The sequence below is a fragment of the Mizuhopecten yessoensis genome, unplaced genomic scaffold (assembly GCF_002113885.1).
Source record: "Mizuhopecten yessoensis strain PY_sf001 unplaced genomic scaffold, ASM211388v2 scaffold10893, whole genome shotgun sequence".
Taxonomy (NCBI): domain Eukaryota; kingdom Metazoa; phylum Mollusca; class Bivalvia; order Pectinida; family Pectinidae; genus Mizuhopecten; species Mizuhopecten yessoensis.
Genome location: NW_018408774.1, coordinates 86,164 through 109,913, shown reverse-complemented (window position 1 = coordinate 109,913; position 23,750 = coordinate 86,164). Strand labels below are relative to the sequence as shown.

The 23,750-nt window shown below is 35.7% G+C and overlaps 1 protein-coding gene across 2 annotated transcripts; it reads right to left on the bottom strand.

Annotated features, from left to right (window-relative positions):
* Positions 1-124: 124 nt before the first annotated feature.
* Positions 125-23,044, bottom strand: LOC110463371. Of its 2 annotated transcripts, none has more exons than XM_021517901.1 (3): positions 22,845-23,044; positions 1,977-2,180; positions 125-1,317 (listed from the first exon to the last, which is right to left on the bottom strand). In XM_021517901.1, exons 1-3 carry the CDS (start codon positions 22,862-22,864, stop codon positions 1,086-1,088), a joined length of 456 nt encoding a protein of 151 aa, XP_021373576.1. In that variant the 5' UTR covers positions 22,865-23,044; the 3' UTR covers positions 125-1,085. The 2 variants fall into 2 exon arrangements, with proteins under 2 accessions (XP_021373576.1, XP_021373578.1); XM_021517903.1 differs by lacking the exon at positions 22,845-23,044 and adding an exon at positions 16,393-16,516.
* Between the last annotated feature and the right edge of the window lie 706 nt (positions 23,045-23,750).

Below are 23,750 nucleotides of genomic sequence, written 5' to 3'. Positions count from 1 at the left end.
TACGCTCACTTTCGCTCTATGTAGAGAGCGGGAGCGAGCTTTGCCCCTGAATATCGAGGATGACAAGAAACCAGAAATGGGTTTAGTCTTTGGGAAATTGGATAAAGAAAAGAGACAAAACATATTCTAAATTTTTTGTTTATTTGATCGACAACATATTGTATAATGTAACAGTTTCCGTAGAACATATACACCGATAAGTAATATAATATACTAGTTATTGTGACAGAAATGACGAGTTATATATGTCGCTCGTCACTTCAATCTCCATATGAACAATGAGCATGACTTATTGATAAAAAAAAACTCAACTGAATAAGGATTTATTAGCATAAAGGTATTGTAAAGTCATTCACCTTATCGTTTAAACGAAGGGGGATAACTCTGGGTAGGTTTATAAGGTTTCATTTTCATTGCTTTGAAAAAGAAAGTTAAAGGGAGATAACTCGGTGAATCTTAAGGCCTATATGCTATGCGATACATCAACCAAAGACGAGCTATTTCACAAAGTCAACGATGATCCATACTCTATCTCTCTCTCAATGACATGGCAGTGCATATTGGGATCAATCTTATGATTTAAAATAAATTAGCACAATATGAGTGACATTTAAAAAAGAAAATGCTGAAAGAACGAAGAATAAATAAGTAAGTATGTAACTATTACTGAAAAACGTTAATCGTCCCCGGACAACTAAACTCTTCATCTCTCTAATACAAACAGTTCATATATCCAAATACTTATTTTAAACTATTCATGTCAAATAATGATTTTACAAGTAAGACACAACAACACTGGCTTTGTAACTAAGCAACAATACATTTTACACGGATTTGTCAACGTCATAATATATCGTGCTCATCCGGAAGACCATGTGACATTGTCCGGAAAATAACGAGTGTAGTACGGAAAAAGACGAACGCTGGAATGAAATATTGTCTTAAACTTGGTACATCGTAACCGAACAGGTAACCTGTTATGATACACAACATTACGAAATCGTGTCATCATTTCCTCACTTGATCTTAACTGAAATGGTAGCTAGCCTCATACACTTCCTTTAAATGGTCTTATCTGGCGTCGTTTACCCTCGGAAAGTTTTGATCCTGACCATGACGTTGATAAATCGTCTAATGTCTATTTCTTTATTCTCGTTTGCACCATTCCTGAGGAATTGTTCTAATTCGGGGTCAGTAAGTACACGACCGGACATAGTCTTCACCTCTTTCATTTCTTCCCAGGTGCGATCCATGTCCACGTTACCAGAACCATCTGACCTTTGCACTTTGTTGAAGAGTCCGATGACCTCATGCACGCTGATGAAAAAAGAGAAAGGAAAATTATTCACAACAAATTCACGATATACAAAAGAGCGCCGGAATATCATATACTTCTATACCGAAGTGTCACCACACAGGGATAAGAAAATGGGTATTTTTTTTTTACCGGGGAGGTATTCTACACTGAGGATAAAATAAAATAAATAAATAAATATACAACATTTGATATAGCGCCCTATCTAGCTAACATAAGCCACTCTAAAGCGCTTTACAGTACATAGATATACAATTTTATACAGTCAATACAATTAGCATACATATATTAATCAATTAATCAGGATATTGGCTACATGATTTTATTTTCTATCATGAATATGGGCTGATTGCTGGCCGTAGTTTCGCTACTCTCCGACAGGGCTGCGCTCTGAGTAAGGTCAAGTTCACCGTGTCTTTGCTCTAACATGACAGACATACTTTCATGCACTTTTTACCGGAGGTACCATGATGATGCGACATGTGGTGTCGAAATAAACGTGGGAACCATATGTGGTGCCGCAATCAATGTGTATGTTGGTGTTTTTATTTTGTGTATGGGAGTGTTCGATGGAGTTAGGGGTTGTTAATACATTATGCATGTAGAAAACACAATATTTATTTGGAATGAAATGTAAAACATAACTCGTACGAGTACCTACCTAGTTCCGAGTGTGGCATAGAACTGTTGGTATTCCCAGATACTGAGTTCTCCGTTCTTATCAATATCGAATATGTCGAACATGAGACTGGCGTGGTCATCTGAAAGCTTGTAATCGGTTACAAACATTTTTACTGCTTCCGGTTTCTTTAACCTCATCACGTAGTTATGTGTGTATTTATTGAACACTGCCTGGGCTTCTTTTCTGTAACAAAATCATAAAAGTAAGTTTAAGGATATAGGCTATTTGACTGTGATACGAATCTCCTCTACAAAATATTTCCATGTTCACGGCATCCTATAAATTATTCCTTATTATTGGTTAATCTTTTTATCCTGGAATGAGTCATACAACTATAGGTATGGGGTCGCCTGCCCGATCAAGCAGGTTTTCTCCGGCTTCTCTGGTCTCCTTCCACATTAAGACCCCCACACCCTCGTTTACCACCGGGCCAACAAGAGTGATTGAAAAAAACTTGAAATAACTTGTTTCATAGTTGTTGTAAAACAAATTAAGTACCTTTACACAACTTTAGCCACTTTGCACTATAAGACACTGCCAACGTTAACGACACGAAGGGAGCTAACTCTAACACAAACTGTATCGCATATTGTGTAAGGTAACATACGCCTTTAAAGAAGGCATTGGTGTGTAATTTCTTGGTTGAGCATATGAACTTTAAAACCACCGCGTCATTACACGAGGAACACATCTAAACAAAATGAAAACATCGGGAACATGGGACAAAAATTGGTGTTTTCCAGGAGCGGGCGAGTTTCTTGCGCCTTATATGGAAATAATACATTTTGTGTCATTTTAAACCGATAACTGATTTTAGACACAGTAGATCAAGAATAAAACCCAGTCATATTCGTCTCAGGAAAAACGGCAACATTATTTTGAACATGTATGGAAAATTACAATTTGTCAACTAAAAGACACCTTTGATAATCGGTGACTGGATGGTGGGACAACTAGATAAGTGGTGGCTGGATGGTGGGACAATCAGATTAGTGGTGACTGGATAGTGGGACAATCAGATTAGTGGTGACTGGATAGTGGGACAATCAGATTAGTGGTGACTGGATAGTGGGACAATAAGATTAGTGCTGACTGGATAGTGGGACAATCAGATTAGTTGCGGAATGGATAGTGGGACAATCAGATTAGTGGTGACTGGATAGTGGGACAATCAGATTAGTGGTGACTGGATAGTGGGACAATCAGATTAGTTGCGGGGGGACAATCAGATTAGTGGTGATTGGATAGTGGGACAATCAGATAAGTGGTGACTGGATAGTGGGACAGTCATATTAGTGGTGACTGGATAGTGGGACAGTCATATTAGTGATGAGTGGATAGTGGGACAGCCAGATTAGTGGTTGGTGGATAGTGGGACAGCCAGATTAGTTGTGGGATGGATAGTGGGAGAGTCAGATTAGTGGTGACTGGATAGTGGGACAGTCAGATTAGTTGTGGGATGGATAGTGGGAGAGTCAGATAAGTGGCGGTCGGATTCAGGACGTTCCGTTGTATTACCTGTAGTTACAGGGAGAGAAAGAACATTCCTTTTGTGATCCTTTTAGTACTTCGATAGCCATATTAGGTAGTACGATGCTTACGTCACATATACACACCACATTTGTAAATAAAATCCAGAAAAAAAGTAGGCTGTGTAATACTTTACGTAGACACCAGATTAAAGGATGGTATTACTTCTACAATCGTAATCTGTTATTTTAACGCGAGGAATGGTGTACATTAAGAAATAGTTCGGTAACAAAAATGCCTCGTAGGCTTAAATATAATGTTTGATATGTAAAATACGTTATGCTGACGTTGTTAGTTTACAAATACAAAAAATATTTGTAATTAAATGTATCTAATAAGTAAAAGGAGAAAACACAACAGATCAATTATTGAATATATCACACATGTTTGTCTATGGATTTAAACATTAACTATTTTCACGGTCATTTGTGTCAGGAAATAAAAATATAAAGTTGTATTAATGCCCCTCTAAAGCTGACCATACTTTTGATCTGCAACAGCTGGGAATGTCTTTAAAAGTCTTTAGGTAGAAAATGATGGGTAAATACCTTCCCTACCTGGCAGTGACAAGATACCACAGGGTCAGCATCCGATTACACAGGTAATTATTATAATGAGGAATACCTGATCCTCCAAGATATCGTCTTACCTGTGCTCGCTTACCTCCAAATAGTTGTACTAAGGTAGATTTTCTGTGTGTTTATCAACTATATTGTTGAGAAGGAAGGGTCGTATTTCAAATACAATTCCCCTTCATTTTATTATTTTGTTTCGGTTTGTATTCATTTATACAGATTCGCGTTGCTATATAAACGTTTACGTATGCAGATGGTACGTAAGAGATCTGAAGAGCATCTTTTAAGTAGATCAAATGAAGGTCACTTTACAACGTATAAAAATAAATTAATGTCGCTTTTGTCTTGTTTTATACAACAGTCTGATATATGTTATAAACGTTGGGGGTCTTAATGGACATTTAGTATTCATAATTTATTAGAGTAGAGAAGAACTTAACACATGAACACAACATAACCATCATATGGCTTAGGGGGTTCTACGATTTATAGTTATATTCAAATAAGAAACACGAGAAACTCGGCAACATAGAGTTCATGTCTTTTCAGTGTCATAATAGAAAACATCTTCTACGTGGCTAGTAAAATATATTATAACAATTTCAAAAATACGAGGATATTCATCAAAACCAGATGACATGTTCAAAGGATTTGGCACAGGAAATGATTACCCTCCCGGAATATACCTGTGTCCGTGATACAAGCTTGATTAAAATTAATTAACAAACCATCTTCACTTAATGTCACTCCACGCTATACTACACCGTTAAAGCGGAATTCTGACACCCTAAAATTTACTTTCAAAGGATGAAAAATAGTTTAGATCCATTTCTTGTCTATCCAGTTAGTTATTCTGAAAAAAAACACACGCCCAGACTACTGCTGTTTCATAATCCATATAATTTACCTGATTGTGTTACAAATAGGCGAACTCAAAACCTAATGTTATGTCGCCAAGCATATAGTTTCACGAAGTAGCAAGTAAAAAAAAAAAAAAACACAAGCAAAATAATAAAACCTTACAGGATCTGATAAGCAGTTTTGATAATTAATGTTCACTTAGCGTTTAAATTGCCTTCGTGTTCTTACAGTTTACACGTACATATACGATGTCAGATACTTATCACCGGTCTGACATTGATGCATTTTTTTGTGTTTTACGACACTGATATATGAGACAAACATCCTTCGCTAAAACAACTCAGGTCCCCTTACATAGAATCTTAAAATGACACACAGAAACGTGAACATCGCAATCTTTTTAAAGTAAATTTCTGATTTTGTCTTTGTGTTTTGACGCTCTATATTTTGTCCCTGCGTGCTGACCCTGTAGTATATTTTGCCCCTGAGTGTTGACCCTATAGTATATTTTGTCCTGACCCGTGGAATATTTTGTCCCTGCGTGTTGACCCTGTAGTATATTTTGTCCCTGTGTGTAAACCCTGTAAAATGTTTTGTCCCTGCGTGTAAACCCTGTAATATGTTTTGTCCTCACCTTTGGAATATTCTGTCCCTGCGTGTTAACCCTGTTGTGTAATGTGTACTGATGCTGTGGAATATTTGTGTTGACAATGATATTATTTATATAATAAAGCTGCAGTAATATTTTTCTTGTGTATTGAGTGCATTATATAAACAATGTTTCCCATCGAGCGAGAGGGGGGTGGGGGAGGGAGGGGGCAATGCATCTGCCACTGCCAACATAATTGACAGTTTAACTCATAAACATTGATATACAGTGTATTACTTGATGCCCGAGGCGATGACGCGTTGTTTATTATTGTGTAATACTATAAAATGCCTCGTAAATTTCTATATAATTATGACTCGGTATCTAGGCCCGCGTAGAAATAACACCGCTTACGTGCTTTGAATGCAAGACCGTTTTGCATGTCATAAACGGGCGAAAGCTTTTCATTATGCTTGGTTTTAACAGTTTACCTCAAAGTGTCTAAAATTACACCACGTCTATGTAAGGAAAATACATAAAAACAAGAAGATAAAGTATGCAAGGCAAATATTTATGCGTTGAAAACTACACGGTTAAATTATAAATCATTTACTTACAGTGAATTGCATCTTAACATAAAAAACGGTACGAAACACTGTAAAATAATTTCATTTAAATTGCAGACGAAAGAAAGAGAGGTCTTTTCGCAAAGATACAGAATACTGAGTCATTTCAGTTAAAAAAAATATATATAAATAATAGCGGTCCTTTGTTTATTTATGTACTTTGGTATTAAAAATGAATACAGACCCCACTTTTGTAAATAGCGTAAGACCTCCACAGATCGTTTTTAAGAGACGATATAAACAGACATTTCTTGTATATAACTATCCATTGTACAAATATTAACAATACCACTTTATTTGGAGACGGGTCTGAATTCTGAAATCTAAACCACATTTATAGACAAAGTTGTCGCGACTTTTAAATCATGACGATTCAATAAAATCAGTGAGGTATATACATATCAATATAAAGGCCACATTCATCCTAACAAAATTATTTTACAATTATAAAGCTGAAAGTGTCTGAAGGAACATTTATAGGTGAGCTAGTATTTGTGCTGATATATATATATATAACTCTGAACCATATGGTTCGTTTTCATTGTACTGCAATTGGTTCTTTAAAAGTCTATACCACAATCTTATATATGTGTATTGTAGTATAGTGGAAACCCAATTTACAAATTACAAATTACTACAAATTTGCTAATTAACATAAGAAAGCGTTTTTTTCAACAGGTCTTATTAATCACGTGCCATCTTGGGCTCGTCATTATCGTACTTGCAGATCTAGAGGATTACGTCACAATCGGGAACCGTCGGCACTTTCCGTAAACGAGAAAAATATTTTCTCGTTTACGGAAAGTGTTGACGGTTCCCGATTAGATAACGTCATATATATATCCCAATCCAATTTGTCCTAGTGTGTAAGTTAATGCTGATTGCTTCGTCATCTGACTAACATAATAATTATGTGAAGGACATTCTCATGTAGCTATTCATATTCCATTCCTTGATTAATCACTTGACCGAGTAATAATAACTTGATTATCATCTGTTAATTGATAAAAAATGGGCATTAAAAATGAATAAACCCTTCATATAATGATATATTGAGTGTCGCATGCAAGTTACATATGATTAAATTTACAGCTGAAATTATTCACATTCTATTCAATCAATATCATTTGTGAGAACGAAATACAAACTCGATTTTATTATTCTAGCCTGATCTAATTAATATAAATGTCCGTCTAGGCAAACGCATAAAAATAAAATAAAAATCGATTATGGAGTATAAGCAATTGTACTACACTCGAAATTATTTTTACCACAGTACCAAACTTTTTGACAAAGTCTTGAAATCAGAAAAAAAAATCGTCGGAACGAAACATGAATAAGGCGGTATATAATTAATTCAAACATATTTTATTAAGACAGTAATTGATTCATTCAAACATATTTTATTGACATTAAACTGTTAATGGCATTGGGCACACGTTCTTACAACTTACTAGGCCCTCTCCCAATAGTAATTGATATTTTGATAAATAATTATTAATTTCAATCTAGCATGAAATTACAATAGTACCTCTAATTAATAAATCGACGTTTCATGATTACCGGCGATTGGAGCATACTCAATCATCAGATAAGTAAATATTTAGACATAAAACCGCCTCAATATGTAAATATATCAGGAAATTGATTGTCTATCTCCGGTCGTACATCACAACATAGGTAATTTGTATCTGTGTTGGATAATGTATTGTCCGTCACAAGTCACAGAACACCATGGGTGGTGATGTGTAGTCTGGTGAGTTATCGATCACATGTTCACAACGTCAAACATTACTATATGATATACGTGATATCAACAACTATACACAGCCTATGTATGTATTATAGCGTAATTGAATGATATGTCGTTGTTTTACCATAAATTATTAGAAACTTCTGAGTCTACTCACGCTTGTGGTCGGACTAGGGATCAGACACACATCTATATATTGTAGAAATTTAGTTATAAAACTAACAAAAGGCAGATTGGACGTGAGGTGTTCACACCTTGCACCGATTCTCTTTACAGGTTCACACATTAAAGTATAATATTTATGTTCCACATACGAATCTTGTCTCCGTTTAGGTAGATGATTAAGACAGTTTATGTCCAGGTGAAATAACTTCGTACTTAGTATCCTCATTAACCAGCAATTACACAATAACACCATGTGTTTATATCTAACGTTTGAACATATGTAATTATTCCTAATACAGTTTTAAAGAAAAAATCGAAATCTAAACGTCGCAACATTTTAAATATGTTTTTTGTTTTCATTTTTTTTTTTTATTTCAGAGCTGACTGTTAGAGGATTGTAAAATCCCGTTTTTTTCAGAATAAAATCTATGTATCTATATTAAACATAGTGCGGGACGAACGAAGCGTTTTCACTACCGGCACTGATTCGATTAACAGTTGCACACATCACAGTCTGTATAAACTACCGGCCTCGTACAGTTAGAACAGTATGATAAAAACAGTTTATGCCCGGTTGAAATCATTTCGTACTTGGTACCGTTATTCAACTGTAATGACACAATTACATGAATAACACCATGTTTTCGCGTCTAGAGTCTGGACTGAGATAGATGAGCGCTGATGAGGTAGACATACCGTAAGTGTTACAGTGGTTTTATACCGATAAGATAGCCGAGGAATGTGACATATATCCGCCACCAGATGTCGCCTGAAGCTATCGATGTTTGTAATTGTGTCGACCTGTTACTTTCTCCACGCCGATACACTGCCGGTATGATAGACTAACACGTTGTCATATCTCCCTCCAGCTGTCAGCGAACGTACTACCGGATACTATATAGAAACAACATTGCTTGTTCACTAGAATACGATTTAGTTGCAGCAGAAGTCCAAGGCACTTTCTGCCCTAATCTGCATTCATAGCTATTTCACAATAACAGACATGACGTGTTTTTGTGTAACTTATCATTTAGTACAATATGTATTCGTACGATTTTACAAAAGATAACAAAAATGCGTTAGGGTAAACATTATGTCTGCTTATAATGGCAAGTACCAGTTAATTAAACAGGCTAACTAAAATGAAAATGTTAGCTTGGCTTATGTTAAAGCTTGTATAATCCGACTCACTCTTCTATGTTTATGGTATTAACTGTTATTTGTATTCAAGTTACCTTGTAAGTAAAATTAATTAATATAATATCTGATATGTAGTATTTTAAATCTTTTTCAGAAGAGGGACAAGTTGAAAACCCGCACGATATTGCGTTCCGTCTTATATTTCCATGTCAACATGTAGGAAAAATAGGAAAACACCCGCAAACGCGAACATTCAAACGTAATATACTACGTCATAAAGATAGAAGTCACGTGTACGAGCGGTGTTAAAGCTATATATCAGGCTTTGTTATGCTTAAACGTTAGTCTTGTTAATGTATTTCCAGCCGCATGCGTATATGGAATACCGACAATGCATATGGTGGACAAGGAAAGATGAGGATGACCGAAGGTGTTATCTACACTTAGAAAGGGTAATGGTGAGGTCAATATGACAGCTTGATAGTTGTCGAAGGACAGGTAAACCTGTCCTAAGCATAATATGATCGGTCGTAGTGACATACTAACATGTCTAGGCTATGGTATTTCAGTGAGATGTCCATTTAAAGTGTCCCATAAACTGACCCATCACCCGTGGTCATCTTTTCGTATACGCCCGTCACTGTTGCGAGGATGTAACACCTCCAATAATGAGTACCTTGGGGTCCATGGATGGACAATTACGGTACACAAGGTACGGTCTTATCATGTGTATATAAACACACGTGGCTCTAGGCTAGATGTTAGAATTTACTTTCATTTACTTCAGCATGAACAGTGTCGATAATGTTCGTCAACAAAATAACTATAGGTATACATGTATCACGAAAGGTATTGACATGGCGTAAATTAAAAATGCAAAGTATTTTGACGGGCATATGTGTACAATTTCTTAGGTAAAATAGCAATATATCTACCAAGTGAGGAAGGCAATGAGTTCTGTCGCCAGACCGGGATATACCAAAGTCACTACAAATAGTAGTTTCTTATCTCTTTTTAACGTTCAGCATTTCAGATATTAAAGGCAGTAACTGGTTAACCCGTTGTCAGTATAAAGTGACCGGCTGGAATACCATGCCGGGTGCCATCTGTAGGGTATTTTAAAGAACATTGAGGTAGTTGTTCTGCGCTGTCGTAAGGAGGTAAATGTACCAAAATACCGCCTCCAGAAGACATGCACACATACATAACACACATGGAGGCACGTCCTAAAATGACCCTAGCAGTTGACAGGACGTTATATAAAACAAACCCAAACTAACAAATGTGAAAAAGAGTCTACACTGTACATAGGTAGGTATAGTACTAAAACCTAACTTACAATGACTTTAAACCAAATAACAAAAACAAAACAAAACTAACCTCCCCCTTTTTTACCTGTATGCATTATACTTGCTTTTAATATGCAATTCCAGAAAAATTGATTTTCCAAAAGATTTACTCGTATTATGGACCAATCTGACGAAACAACAAATGTCAGACCCCTCAATAAGACTAATTATTGATGAATTAGTATGTGTTAAGTACAATTTATCTCTATATCGGGGAAATATAGATTGACGATTACAGATATCACACGTCGATTTATACTGCAAACAGGTGATCTCAAGAGAGCAAATAATTTACATATTCTCCCAGACGTAAACAATGCCATTATTTATTAAATCGTTATTTGTTTCCGTTGATATCAATGTCCTTTCCTAATAAAATGATTGATTTTATATAAAATACCAGGTAAGACGCTGCCCTATTGAATGTAAACGTCGATAACTGTACAAACCGCGCGATCGTCACAGCATCCTATGTCCTGTTACACGTGCGATAAGGAAACCACCGGGAAAGAGTATCCCAAAAGGAACAGAACGTTTATACGAAATACGCATCGTTAATGAAATGGAACATCAACCATACTGTCCTACAGTATTGGTTATTGAACACAATGCTTTATTTTACACGACTATTTATATGATGCTTTTGTTTGTTTGTTTGTTTGTGTTTAACATGTGAGTAGCGAAGATAAAAATTAACATAACAGCACTTCCGGTTGAGTAAAAATTAGAATTGTACTTAACCATTTTTTGTTGATCATGTCCTAAATACTGTTTTGGATTCCTATCAATTTCGGGAATTCACTTTTTATATTAGGATTGAACTTAATATCATGTTAGAATTAAAGAACAAATCATCTAGTTCATCAGGTACTATGCTGTTTGTCAACGGAGAAAGCACAATGGGTGTAAATAGACAAAACATAAGTATACATCTATTTTAAACAGGTCAAACTAGGTCCAAATATCTGATTTCTATTATGACAGTTAAAAACAAACGATATCTGAGTCTTTTTTTTTAAAAAAACATTTAAATATTAACTAGATGATTTGTTTACATAACTTTATCTGTTAACAGGTGATGTGGTTTTCGGAAGATAATATATGAGACGACCTGATAAATCCTTATCGACCCATCAACATAGTCATACAGGGTTGAACGGTGACACAATACGTAAACGGTAAGTGGGGCAAACTTTGCAATGTTTGCAACCTAATCATTTTGGGTTTCTCAACGTCCAGTGTGCAGACAAAACACCAGACTCTACAGAAAAACAAAGTAATATTAATCTACTGCAACCATATACTGTTGGGCACAATAGGTATATTGTTCCGAAGAAAATTAAGTTTAAATTTCAAAATTTAAACACACTCATCATCAGCAAGATGAAAAATTAAATTTATATTATATACGAGAAAGCGCTAAGAGAGAAATACCGAAGTAAAAGAGAAGACAATATCTTCTGAAGCAAAAAAAGACGACATTTTATCTGATGTGATTGTCACACCTGGTATTATGTAACCCGTAACACCCCGATAATAATACAATGAACACTTTCTTAATGAAGCTTTTCATTTGCAATAAAATTCAGGTGATATTAAATTAGGTTAGTTCGTGAAAAAGATTGACACCAAAATCAACATGTTTTCCAACCCGCCTATTCCACTTCTATGTACTACACAGAAATTGATTAAGAACAGTAACTGATATCGGCCAAGTTACTAAATAACAAATATTCAGCCCTAGTTTATTAGTTAGCAATGTCGCCGGTATAGTTATCTACACAAGATACAGGTGTCTGTTAAATTGTCAGACATGATGAACTTTATCACGGTGAATGGAATACCTGCTTGACGTGTGCCGTCGTTTGTATGATTTATGTGGTACGTAGAAGGAGTACAATAGTGGAATGTGGAAACTTGCCATTCATATGAACAGTATCAACCTCAGTATACCCAGGTCAGAACCAGCCGACTTATTTGGCATACTTTGATGATTTAGGGAAACACAATGTTTATAACCGAAGTTCTCCGTATAAACATATTTGTGTTAAGAACTATGCTTAATTGTTAATTAGTTATTATTTGCTTTATTGTCTATATAAATAAATCCTATATATGTTATATCTATATAAATGTAACGTCTTTTTATACTAGTATTATCTACATAAATCACTAGAAACACGCAGTAATTAAGCATTTATCGTAAAATTTAATAAATTCTGTGCAGAAATCGGACCATTATGCTGTCCGTCCACTAAAAAATATGTAGTTAATATGGAAACGAGAAAGATGCATACAAAACCATTCGTAACGTTACAATTTTTCCATTTTCGCCTACTGTGTCAGACTAAAGGAGTGCGATCCTTTTATATAGCCAATAGACTAACATAATAGTCCTGCGCTTATCATAGAATGAAAAGAAAATCTTTCAGATAGAGGGAGTGAATATGTCATTTGAAAATGTCTTGAAGATATCAAACATTTTTACGATTATAGACCACGTTTTTACATCCCTTTAACGGGACAATACAGTAAAAAATACATTTTTGCAGAAATTACAAGTCTCAAACCAATTTAGGAAAAGATTTACTAGGTGGTACAAAGTAATTAGATATGCATGCGCATTCACGCGAGGTCTTCATTTCAAAAGAGCTGTGTTGTAAGTACCTAGCGGAGGATGAAACACACCAAACGTTCACATAATGTGTGCTTACCTCACACAACAACACTGCATTGTGTATGTAAACGTTACGAGGCGTTCGGTTACCTAACACACCCAAGGCATCAGACGGCCAAAGATCGATATCTTCTGATCAAGTATCGATAAAGACTGCAATCTGCACCAGTGTGCTTATGATAAAAAGTCACATTATGGATAAAACAGTAAACTCAAGTTTATATATTGAACAGTCCTAGTTTAGTTGTGATAGCTGGCTTGCTATTTGTGTTAAATGACCGCTTGATTGTAAAACTGACATCACAGCTTGGTTGGCGGTGCATATAGTTTAGCAGAGATTTCTGAGAATTGGTGTAGTAAACAGTTTGGTTGGGCTAGCTGGTGTTGACGGGGCGGGAAGAAGTGTAAGAAGAAGCCACAGTCTTCCATTCTGGGACTCAGTTATCGGATACGGTCTCACAGCTTGCAGATGTTTTACTCTTCAAATAAATATTTAAAACTTTCATTTTAGTTCTGTTTGTCTAACTATTAATGTAGATATTGACTTAATATGAACAATTCCGCACTGTATAAACACACATATTCCTGACTCGGCAGCCATATCATTATTAAACCATACAAAACCTTAAGTACGTGTGTACACGTTACACTACACCCGAAATCAATAATATAACGATTTTCCATCTGCAGCCATTGCAATCAGTTCTATTTAATTGTTCTGTACCCAGGGCGCGTCGTTATCGTCTTATTCTACCGTAAAAACTCGAAAATCTATTATTATTATTATATGGACAGACAGCAGGGATTTGCATTAACTTTATATTATAGTATTGATTTGGATCGTTATGAACAATGTTTACGGTACTTTAAGATTCAGTCAAAGGGATTTATTTTAATCAAGGTTCACTATGCTGTTGATTTGAGAGGAGATATCATAAAATGGGTGAATTGTTAGAAAATCAATAAGCAATATCGTAGCCTATAACAACTGGATTCAATTTTGTTTTTATTTTCAAGAAAAGTAGAGAAATGAAATACACAGTAAGCAAATTGTAATATATCCAAACTATTACCATATATAACATAGCATGCATATATCGTACGTGTTCATCAGGAATAGTAGCTAATGTTATCTGTTTCTTGAAACTAGGTATAAATCAGGGTTTGCATGATAACATTTTAAACAACAGTGCATTGAAGTGGTATTTTTTTCGCTTATTGTAAATATTACTGAAAAGTACAAATACTCAAACCTGATAAAAAAAAAAAGACCGCCGAATTGTTCCAAGAAAAGAAACCAAGTCAATTTGGAGAGTTTTATTCCGGTTGTTACAGTAAGGTGCACAAAGGTGCTCTTTACAAACAAGTGCTTTAAAGATATATATAGATAGATGTTCCTTACAGACCGGTGATATATAGATATATATATAGATAGATGTTCCTTACAGACCGGTGTCAGCAGTAAACACTAAAGTTTTACCAGTAAAAATCTAAAGGAAGTGCTCTATATTGTTGATTAAATTGATCGACCCAGCGAGAAACCTTCATATGAAATCTGGCATATAAGGACAACGCATACAGGGGGCAGTACATTATATCACAACCCACACAACGTCACAGAACTCCCAACTAATGTTGTTCACAAAATATAGCCTTTTAACCTGTGACGTTTGACCTCCAACTGTTCACCTTGTAACCTTAATCTAATCATTTCCACCCCATTTTACCACAGAAATGTCAATTGTCACAGTAGGAAGCCGAACATCCACTGTGCCCTAGAAATATGTAGATATAATTTTTACCGTCTAGTGATTTTGATATTATCTCCACTGTGATGATGATTTTGGTAAGTTTTGTCATTTATAATCGGGTCATATGTCCTCCAGAACCATCTGGCGCGCTGGGATCAGAGAAACAGTCTAGGCCTGAAGTTAAATACATAGATGAGTGGAACTTTGTGGTTGGGAACATGTTTTGAAGGGAAACAAGCGTGTGTTTGATATGATAAAAAAACTGTCAGAAATATCACCGAATCCCACCTTGATATCAAATTGAGCAAATAGAACACCAAATTTCAGCACCTTTCCAGACGGAAGGACGACAATGCAAATAACAACAAAATATACCAGATAGAATAGCTGACACAATTTACATGCTGTTATTGTTTCGTTAATTGGACACACTATTAAACCTACTGATTGTTATAATCCCTTTCACATCAAAAAGCCAACCAAAACCAGACATTCCCACAGCTGACTTATCGACGTTCTGAACAGGACTGGTGTGAGACCTGGTGTACTTTCAGTCCCACAGTCGGTATCTGATCTAGTTTTACATACTGCGCTACCTCAGCTTTTGTTACCGAGGTTAATTGGCCGATTTACACGTGTTTAACATATCGCTTTATATCTATAAATGAAAATGACATGTATGCGTTACGTAATACAGAGCATCCTTGATGATATATCAGGGTTTATACACCGTGACATATCGGGACATATTCAAGAAGATGATGTTAAAAATACAATAAAAAAAAACCAAAAAAACATAATCAAACAGCAGTTCTGTTCATTTTATATAGTTTTCTGTATCTACAAACAAACTGTTTAAATAAATGCTTTATTTATTCGTACTTTTTGTGGTTATTCTAAGAGCTAAGCTACAAAGGTTAAAAAAAGAAAAAGAGTGATGTGATCCTGTGATAATGCATCGAGTGTGTTCATCAAATGAAAACTTGACATATTAAATTATGTGTCGTATAAAAAAAGTAACTAAATTCGTTCAACAAAAAATTTTTATTCTAGGAGGAACTGACGTTGAAATTAATGGTTAGGTTTTTAACGCAAAACCTTATATATACTATCAACGGTGAAGCAGGGAACCCGCCAAAACTTTAATCGGTAAAATAGCGTGTTATAACCATACACCAGTGTCTTATTCAATTATTCTCTAATTTCATATGGGTTTTTTTTTAATTTGTTTTAGGCAACTTAATTTCAATATTTGAATTTTGTAATTGTAATTGAGAAATAGATTTAAATTAATATAAAGACAATGAAAATTATGAGTACAAACAAATTTAAATCACACGTTTCTATAGAAAAATGTAAATAACTGAGATATCACTTACCCTATGGGTGGAATAGGCATGCTGACTGATTCGGCGTTTTTCGTACCTAACGAAGTTTGATATTGAACGTATAATATGATATATAGTATTTGTTGTTACATTGTTTATATACCTTTCACTGTATGATGTCAGTTCATATTAATTTACGTGACTACACGTAGACGAATATTTGAGACAGGAAGAGGCCGACCAAAGGATCGACACGTAATCGCATACCACATACAACCCAAAATCATAGTTCATCTCTGAATTTTTGGACTTGTTGAAATCATGACATTTTGATGCATCATAAAACGATGTTTTATTAAATGTTATTTTTTTTTCTTTCTCTACGAGTTATTCACAATATTCTTTATCCCCCTTACCAAACACTAATACTACTTCACTTTTGTATGAAATAGTTTGCATGACTTTGATAGTTACGTTACGTGACGTTGTACTACACACTTAGCAGTAGCCTAATATGGGCGCAAGGACGTTTGAATAAACCCTTTGTCTACGATTAGTACATAGAGGTTGTTCAGCAATACGGCCCCCGTATTGTAACACTTTATATTCTTTCGTACAATCGTCGTTTTGAAAAATTAAAAAAACTATGCATGATAACTGAATGTTTGCAGTAAAATTAATGCATTGTTCACTTTTATTATGACATTTTGTTAAATTTTTACATTATCGTGATGAAAAACATTTTTTTGTTTTAAAAACGTTAACAAGCTTGTCATGCAGGAAACAAAAATGATCCATTCATAAGTACATATATAGCCACGCGGATGTCACAAAGCTAATTTGGCCAAAAACAGGAAGCGCATGTATGATTTATCAAATACCAATGTTTTGCTGAGGCGCCAACAGGGCAATATTCTTTTAAATGTTAACTTTCATATAAAACGTATCATTTAGTAGTATCAAGTGAATTATAAAATATTATTCCCATCATTGAACGATAAATTCAATGACGGATTACACAAGCGACCACCGCCTCACTACCTAATATCAGTGACATTTATGTATTCCCCTCCACATCCTCCATCCCCGAATCGTAACGATGATAAAGTTCACGTTACAAACAACCCACTCTTGGTAGTTCATCGACGATTTATATTTCATGTCTACTTGTACTGTTTCGTTTGTACATTTCCTCTAGAATCTGTACATATTGATGTGTTTGGGAAACGTGATATTTGAATAGGACCCTGACGAAGTGCGAGGACAACTTAGTGTAAACTGTCTCGGTGACAATAGTACTTTTTAGTGGGGACGATCTGACTAATCACAGTTATGATGCCTTGTAACGTGATGAACAGTTCCGGTGTCAAACGTACGAAAGTATATGTCTAGACGTACTTTTATACTTGCTTTTTAAGATGTACAAATTAGAATGAAAGCATATACAAGTTACTCAATATAATCTTAAATATAGCGAGATATCGATCCTTTCGAAGGCAGGGTTTGGTGCAATAACAGTTAACTGATATCCAATTATTGTGTACGTTCCATGAATAAATCTTATCTAAATACTCTAGTTTGTATTTTATCATAAGGAATTACCTCTATCTTTTAATAATGAATTATTCCTAGTAGCCAAACGTTTCACAGACTCTTTGTTTCTGTTTTATTTTTCTGAGCACGTGTTTTGGAATATATTCAGACTTGTATTTTCATTCCCTTCACTTTTAGTAACACTGGACGAAATGCCGAATGATTCAGTAAATGTTAACATGATTGGACTTCCTGCATCGATGTACTAGAATGTTGTTAGGTGTGGCTGACTCCTGAGGTAGGCTATCAGTCCCTGATGTTAGACTATCATTCCCTGATGTTAGACTATCAGTCCCTGATGTTAGACTATCAGTCCCGCGAGAATAGACTATCAGTCAACGAGGTTAGATCATAAGTCCCCGAGGTAAGACTGAGTCCCTGATGTTAGACTATTAGTCCCCGAGGTAAGACTGAGTTCCTGATGTTAGACTATCAGTCCCGAGGTTAGGCTATCAGTCCCTGATGTTAGACTATCAGTCCCCGAGGTTAGATCATAAGTCCCCGAGGTAAGACTGAGTCCCTGATGTTAGACTATCAGTCCCCGAGGTAAGACTGAGTCCCTGATGTTAGACTATTAGTCCCTGAGGTAAGACTATTTGTCCCAAATGTAAGGCTATCAGTCCCTGAGGTTAGACTATCAGTCCCTGATGTAAGACTATCAGTCCCTGAGGTAAGATCATCAGTCCCCGAGGTTAGACTATCAGTCCCCGAGTTAAGGCTATCAGTTCCCGAGGTTAGGCTATCAGTTACCAAGATTAGACTATCAGTCCCCGAGGTTAGACTATCAGTCCCCGAGGTTAGCCTTTCAGTCACCGAGGTTAGGTTTTCAGTCCTCGATGTTAGACCCTTAGTCCCCCTAAATTAGACTATCAGTCCCCGAGGTTAGGCTATCAGTCCCGCGAGAATAGACTATAAGTCCCCTTGATAAGGCAATCAGTCCCCAAGATTAGACTGTCAGTCATCGAGGAAAGACTATCAGTCAAAGATATAAGACTATCAGGCCCGCGAGGCTAGACTATCAGACCCCAATATTAGGCTATCAGTCCCTGATGTTAGCCTATCAGTCCCAAATATTAGAATACCAGTCACCAAGGTTCGATAATCTGTCCCCGCGGTTAGACTACCGGTTCCCTTATCTGGTTCAGCCAACACTGCTGGTGCTATGCCGCAAAAACCTAGACTATCAACAATTTACAATGTTATCCTAACCACCAGTCTGTATATTGTCATGCCTTACTTTTTATCTGCCTCAGAAGCTTATCTAATCTGACAGGACTACATGATGTTAAGTATCGTCTATTGCTGTTGTAACTACATAACATTGGATACAACCACTCATCGACTGTTTCAGGTAAACAACGAATAACTATATCGCTTTAATCTCCCCACTTGTTGCTTCGCCCGACCGTTCACATAAACGTACGGTGTTGATACGAGTATACTGTGACACTGAACCAAGTCCCTACCTTAACAACAATTAGGGATTTAAATTTTTCCCACGCGACTTAGGAGCTACAGAGTTCAGGTAGAACATGCGGAAGATACGCGGCGGGATTCTTTTCATAGAGTAATGTTTAGAATAAATCACCTAATCACACCTGCCACGAAATGGACCATAATTACTTCTCACTACTGTTCATTTCATCTTATAGACTGACAGGACAATTTATTTTGTCTAACCTTGATTCAGAATTTAAAAACGTAGAAAAGAATATCAACGAAAAGCTCGATTTCCACGAAATATTTACTTCACGCCATCACCTACGAAGAGTTACTGATATTAGATTAAGTAAACACCCGTGTAAACAAATGTTATATAACACATTAAATTGTGGTTTTACGGCAATACACTTATCGACTGTGGTTACAGCTATCTGACCTTATATTTGTTGATATGTTTGCTATTAGTTTTTTCCTATCGCCACAAAAGGTAGGCAGTAAACAAATTTGAATAAAAACAATCTAACAACAAAAGGTATTCCTGCTTTTAAATATGTTTCTTTCTGGATTATTAACAACTAGGTTTGATTTGGATTGATATTGTTTAACGTCCTATTAACAGCTAGGGTCATTTAAGGACGTGTCTCCTTGTGTGTTGTGTAGGCGTGCTTGCGTGAGTGTGTGTGCCTGAGATAGGGTAAGACGGTGTGTTAACCTCCTTGTGAGAGTGCGGATCTGATTAATAAAAAAACTATTGCCATTACTTATCACGGAAAGTACAAAGAGACTGCTTTGTGTTATATAGAAATAAAAATTTGTGTTAAAGCATGATATTTTCGTATAAACATAGTCAATATGTCTCCCACAGTGCAGCAAATAAAGGGTTATGAGCATGTTGTTAGATTTAGTTAATAGGAACCAAATATGTAATATTCCAAGTATGTAGCGTTTCCATACTCATAGTATGTAAAGCCTATACTTATACTCTGTGTCAATCATATTACCCCCGGGGTCATAATTTAGTTGTTAAACCTTAGGCAAAGCCTTGGATAAGGCAACTGCATTGACCATTCCTCGGGTTGGGATTTCTCTGCCATCACCCTTGAGGTAAGGGAAGATTAAACTGTCGAGTACAATAGTCGATCGTTAAGAACGTGACATTAATTTGATTTTACATTGATCGATATGGCGGGTGTCGATTAAACAGAGGACGCTTACCCTACGGTACGCGTGGTCGTTTTCTCTTGGCATTATTCAACGGTCATGGTTGACATTTTCCCTATGTTATTCGTTTTTGACATGATATATATATATATTTCCAAATTATACAGGCGCCATCATGTGTGTCTAAGAGTAGAGTTCCAATAACGGTTTTATATATATTTTGGTATGCTCTTCCTTTTCTGTGATATGTTATTCCAACAACAATGGCAAGAGGAGAGGGAATGTAAAGATAATTGATTATTTAAGGAGAAGAACGTAACTTAACTGGAAACTTTTTCTACAACAGATGAGTTACTTTTACAATTACTACCGAACTGATTGCAAACGTTTGTGAGTGCACAAATGATAAAATGTTGTTATTTTTAAGAATATACATCACAAAGCAATGTAAACGACGAAATCCCATAGTGTGACCAGAGTCCCGTTAGCAAACAACCCGTGTTTATAGGCGTACGTTGATAAATTTTACTGACAATACTAGCTGCGATACTGGATGACAGAAACCCCAGTTATGGCGCAGATAAGTATCCCTGCATCACTTCTAAATAATAACATTTGACATATGTGAAGTGACCATTCATGTTAGTCAAATATGGCTAAAACCTAAATGGAAGCTCATACGTCCTCAAATTGTGAGTTTGGTTGTTTGCCTTCCAAACAGAACCCAGTGCGATTGTCACAGATGTAAGACGATACAGGCCCGTTAAACCTTTTGGCTTTATACATCATTACGACGGATAGCGATAACTGATATGTCGCTCCACCCTGCTAGTTCTCTGGTCGCAGTAATATTCCAGGCTCGTATCATCAAATACCGACGGATAGTTAAATAAGATCACGGCGTAGTCATAGACCGTGGTCTTATATGACCACGAGTCACGGAACTGTGACTTGGATCCTTTCATTTCACGGTCAAGAGTGTGAATTAACTTCTGGGCCAGATTATAGATGCTGAAGTGATTTTGAATCCAGATAAGACATGCCGTGTATATAAACATGTTGATTTTGTTGTGTAAACATTCGTGTATATCAACCTACCATTCAGTCGTTATAGGTGCGTATTCAGCTTACTGTAAACCAAACACACGTTCAAATAAGGAAATGGTTGCAGACATTCTTATCGCTTTACAATTTGCGAAAACATGTATTTATTCTATTTCAATCGCATTCATTGCTGACAATCAGTGGCAAAGCATATACGTGAATTAATTATCTAAAATATTAAGGATTAATAAGAATTTTGGATGAAAATTAAGATATCTTTAACTCAACGTATTATCCTTCAGGGATCCCACAGCCACGTTACATTCTATTAAGGTCGTTCACATATAATATTTTCGTTTAGTTTATAGTATTAAGTAAGTACTCCACGAATTTTAGGATTGGAGATTCTGAAAATGATTATAATGGTTAAACATTCATAATTCGGTTGAGGTATGCATTTCTATTTCAAGAAGGGTTCGGTATAAACTATTTATTTAACCTTATGACAAGCAATTGTGTTTTCAATCATCCCTGATAGGTGGATGACCTTATAAGCGCAAAACATGTGTGTGGCCATGTGTTATATATTACTGTGGCGTTTATACAATAAAACGTTTAAACCTTTGTGAAAATACTAACGTCCTATCTATATCTTAAAATCATACACAATGAGAGTAGATTATATAGATATATACATATTTTTGTTTTTGTTTGGACACTCTGCTGAGCTACGTTAGTTATTAATACATATTCCCCTGGTACTACTTTCCATTCATTTATACAAACAGAAATATATATTTTTGTTTTTTATAAAAACCAGTTCATCTCCTTTTTTTTGAAATTCATAAAAATAAGTGATTTTAGGGACCTCACCTTCTGTTTCAAAAGTACTTGAGAGCAATGTGGATTTCCTCAGTTTTAAATCTCTAGCATCATCAAGGAGTCCAAAACGGACGAAACAGCTGTAGGATGTATTGACATTCATTATTGACATTCTGTATCTATTACCGACTTTAACGTGCAATCACCTGTGTTTGTTTTACGGTCATCTCTTAATCATGTCAATATTTAATCACACTCCGTAGGTATATAGATCAATGAATGAAATATCTGCATGGATAATGAAATACCTGTCTGTGGCCGACACAGAATGTTTGAGTGACGGATAATACCTGCAGCTATTCAGATGCGATGACCCATACATACATGAGATTAAAACTTAATCATGTCCAAATATACATGTAGATTTATGATATACTTACGGTAACTTTCGTCCCGCCATTATATATTTGCACCTGTCTTACAGGTAAGTTTACAATAATCCTCGTTTCAGCTAATCAAACTGTTCCCCTGTTTACTACAATATTGCCAAGGTATTTCTGAGGATGACAAGCGAAACAGAGTCCGCACTCAGTATACGTCAACTAAGGTACCACGCATGGGCATAGTAAAGCTGTGGTGATAAATCGCACGCGACCCGATTTTCATGACGTCACTTTTTGGTAGCAGACGACACACCTGGTGTATACAAATATACAAATGTTTGAGTCATAGTCGGGATAGCACACTTACCATAAAAAATCAATACATGCTTTAAGAGTTACAGCTATTTCACATAACCAAATATGGTCTTTTGAAACGGGATTTCAGGTAAATAAAGTAAAATTAAAATATTGATCGAACAGGATATGCAGCCATAATATAAAACGTCTATACATATGCATTTATATTAAGCTTTGACTGGTCTGACCAGTTTTATGAAATTATATGATAGTCAATACATTAAGGAAGGAGCATTTTAAGATTTTAAGATACTGCATAACCCTGTGCGACACTGTACGTGACTGTCTGACAATATTTGACAGTGTATAACATAGTCACTGTATGAAAATGTAAGACACTGTATGACTGTAGGGTAATGAATGGCTCTGTATGACACTACATGACTCTGTATGATAGTGTATGACACTATATGAATCTGTATGATAGTGTATGACACTATATGAATCTGTATGATAATGTATGGCACTACATGACTCTGTATGATAGTGTATGACACTACATGACTCTGTATGATAATGTATGACACTATATGAATCTGTATGATAATGCATGACACTATATGAATCTGTATGATAATGTATGACACTACATGACTCTGTATGATA

Coding starts and splice junctions, on each gene's coding strand:
- LOC110463371 (XM_021517901.1), bottom strand. CDS start 22,864: ATGGCGGGACGAAAGTTACC. Junction 2,181..22,844: donor ATGGCGGGACGAAAGTTACC/GTAAGTATATCA, acceptor ATTTTGTTACAG/AAAAGAAGCCCAGGCAGTGT. Junction 1,318..1,976: donor TATGCCACACTCGGAACTAG/GTAGGTACTCGT, acceptor TTTTTTCATCAG/CGTGCATGAGGTCATCGGAC.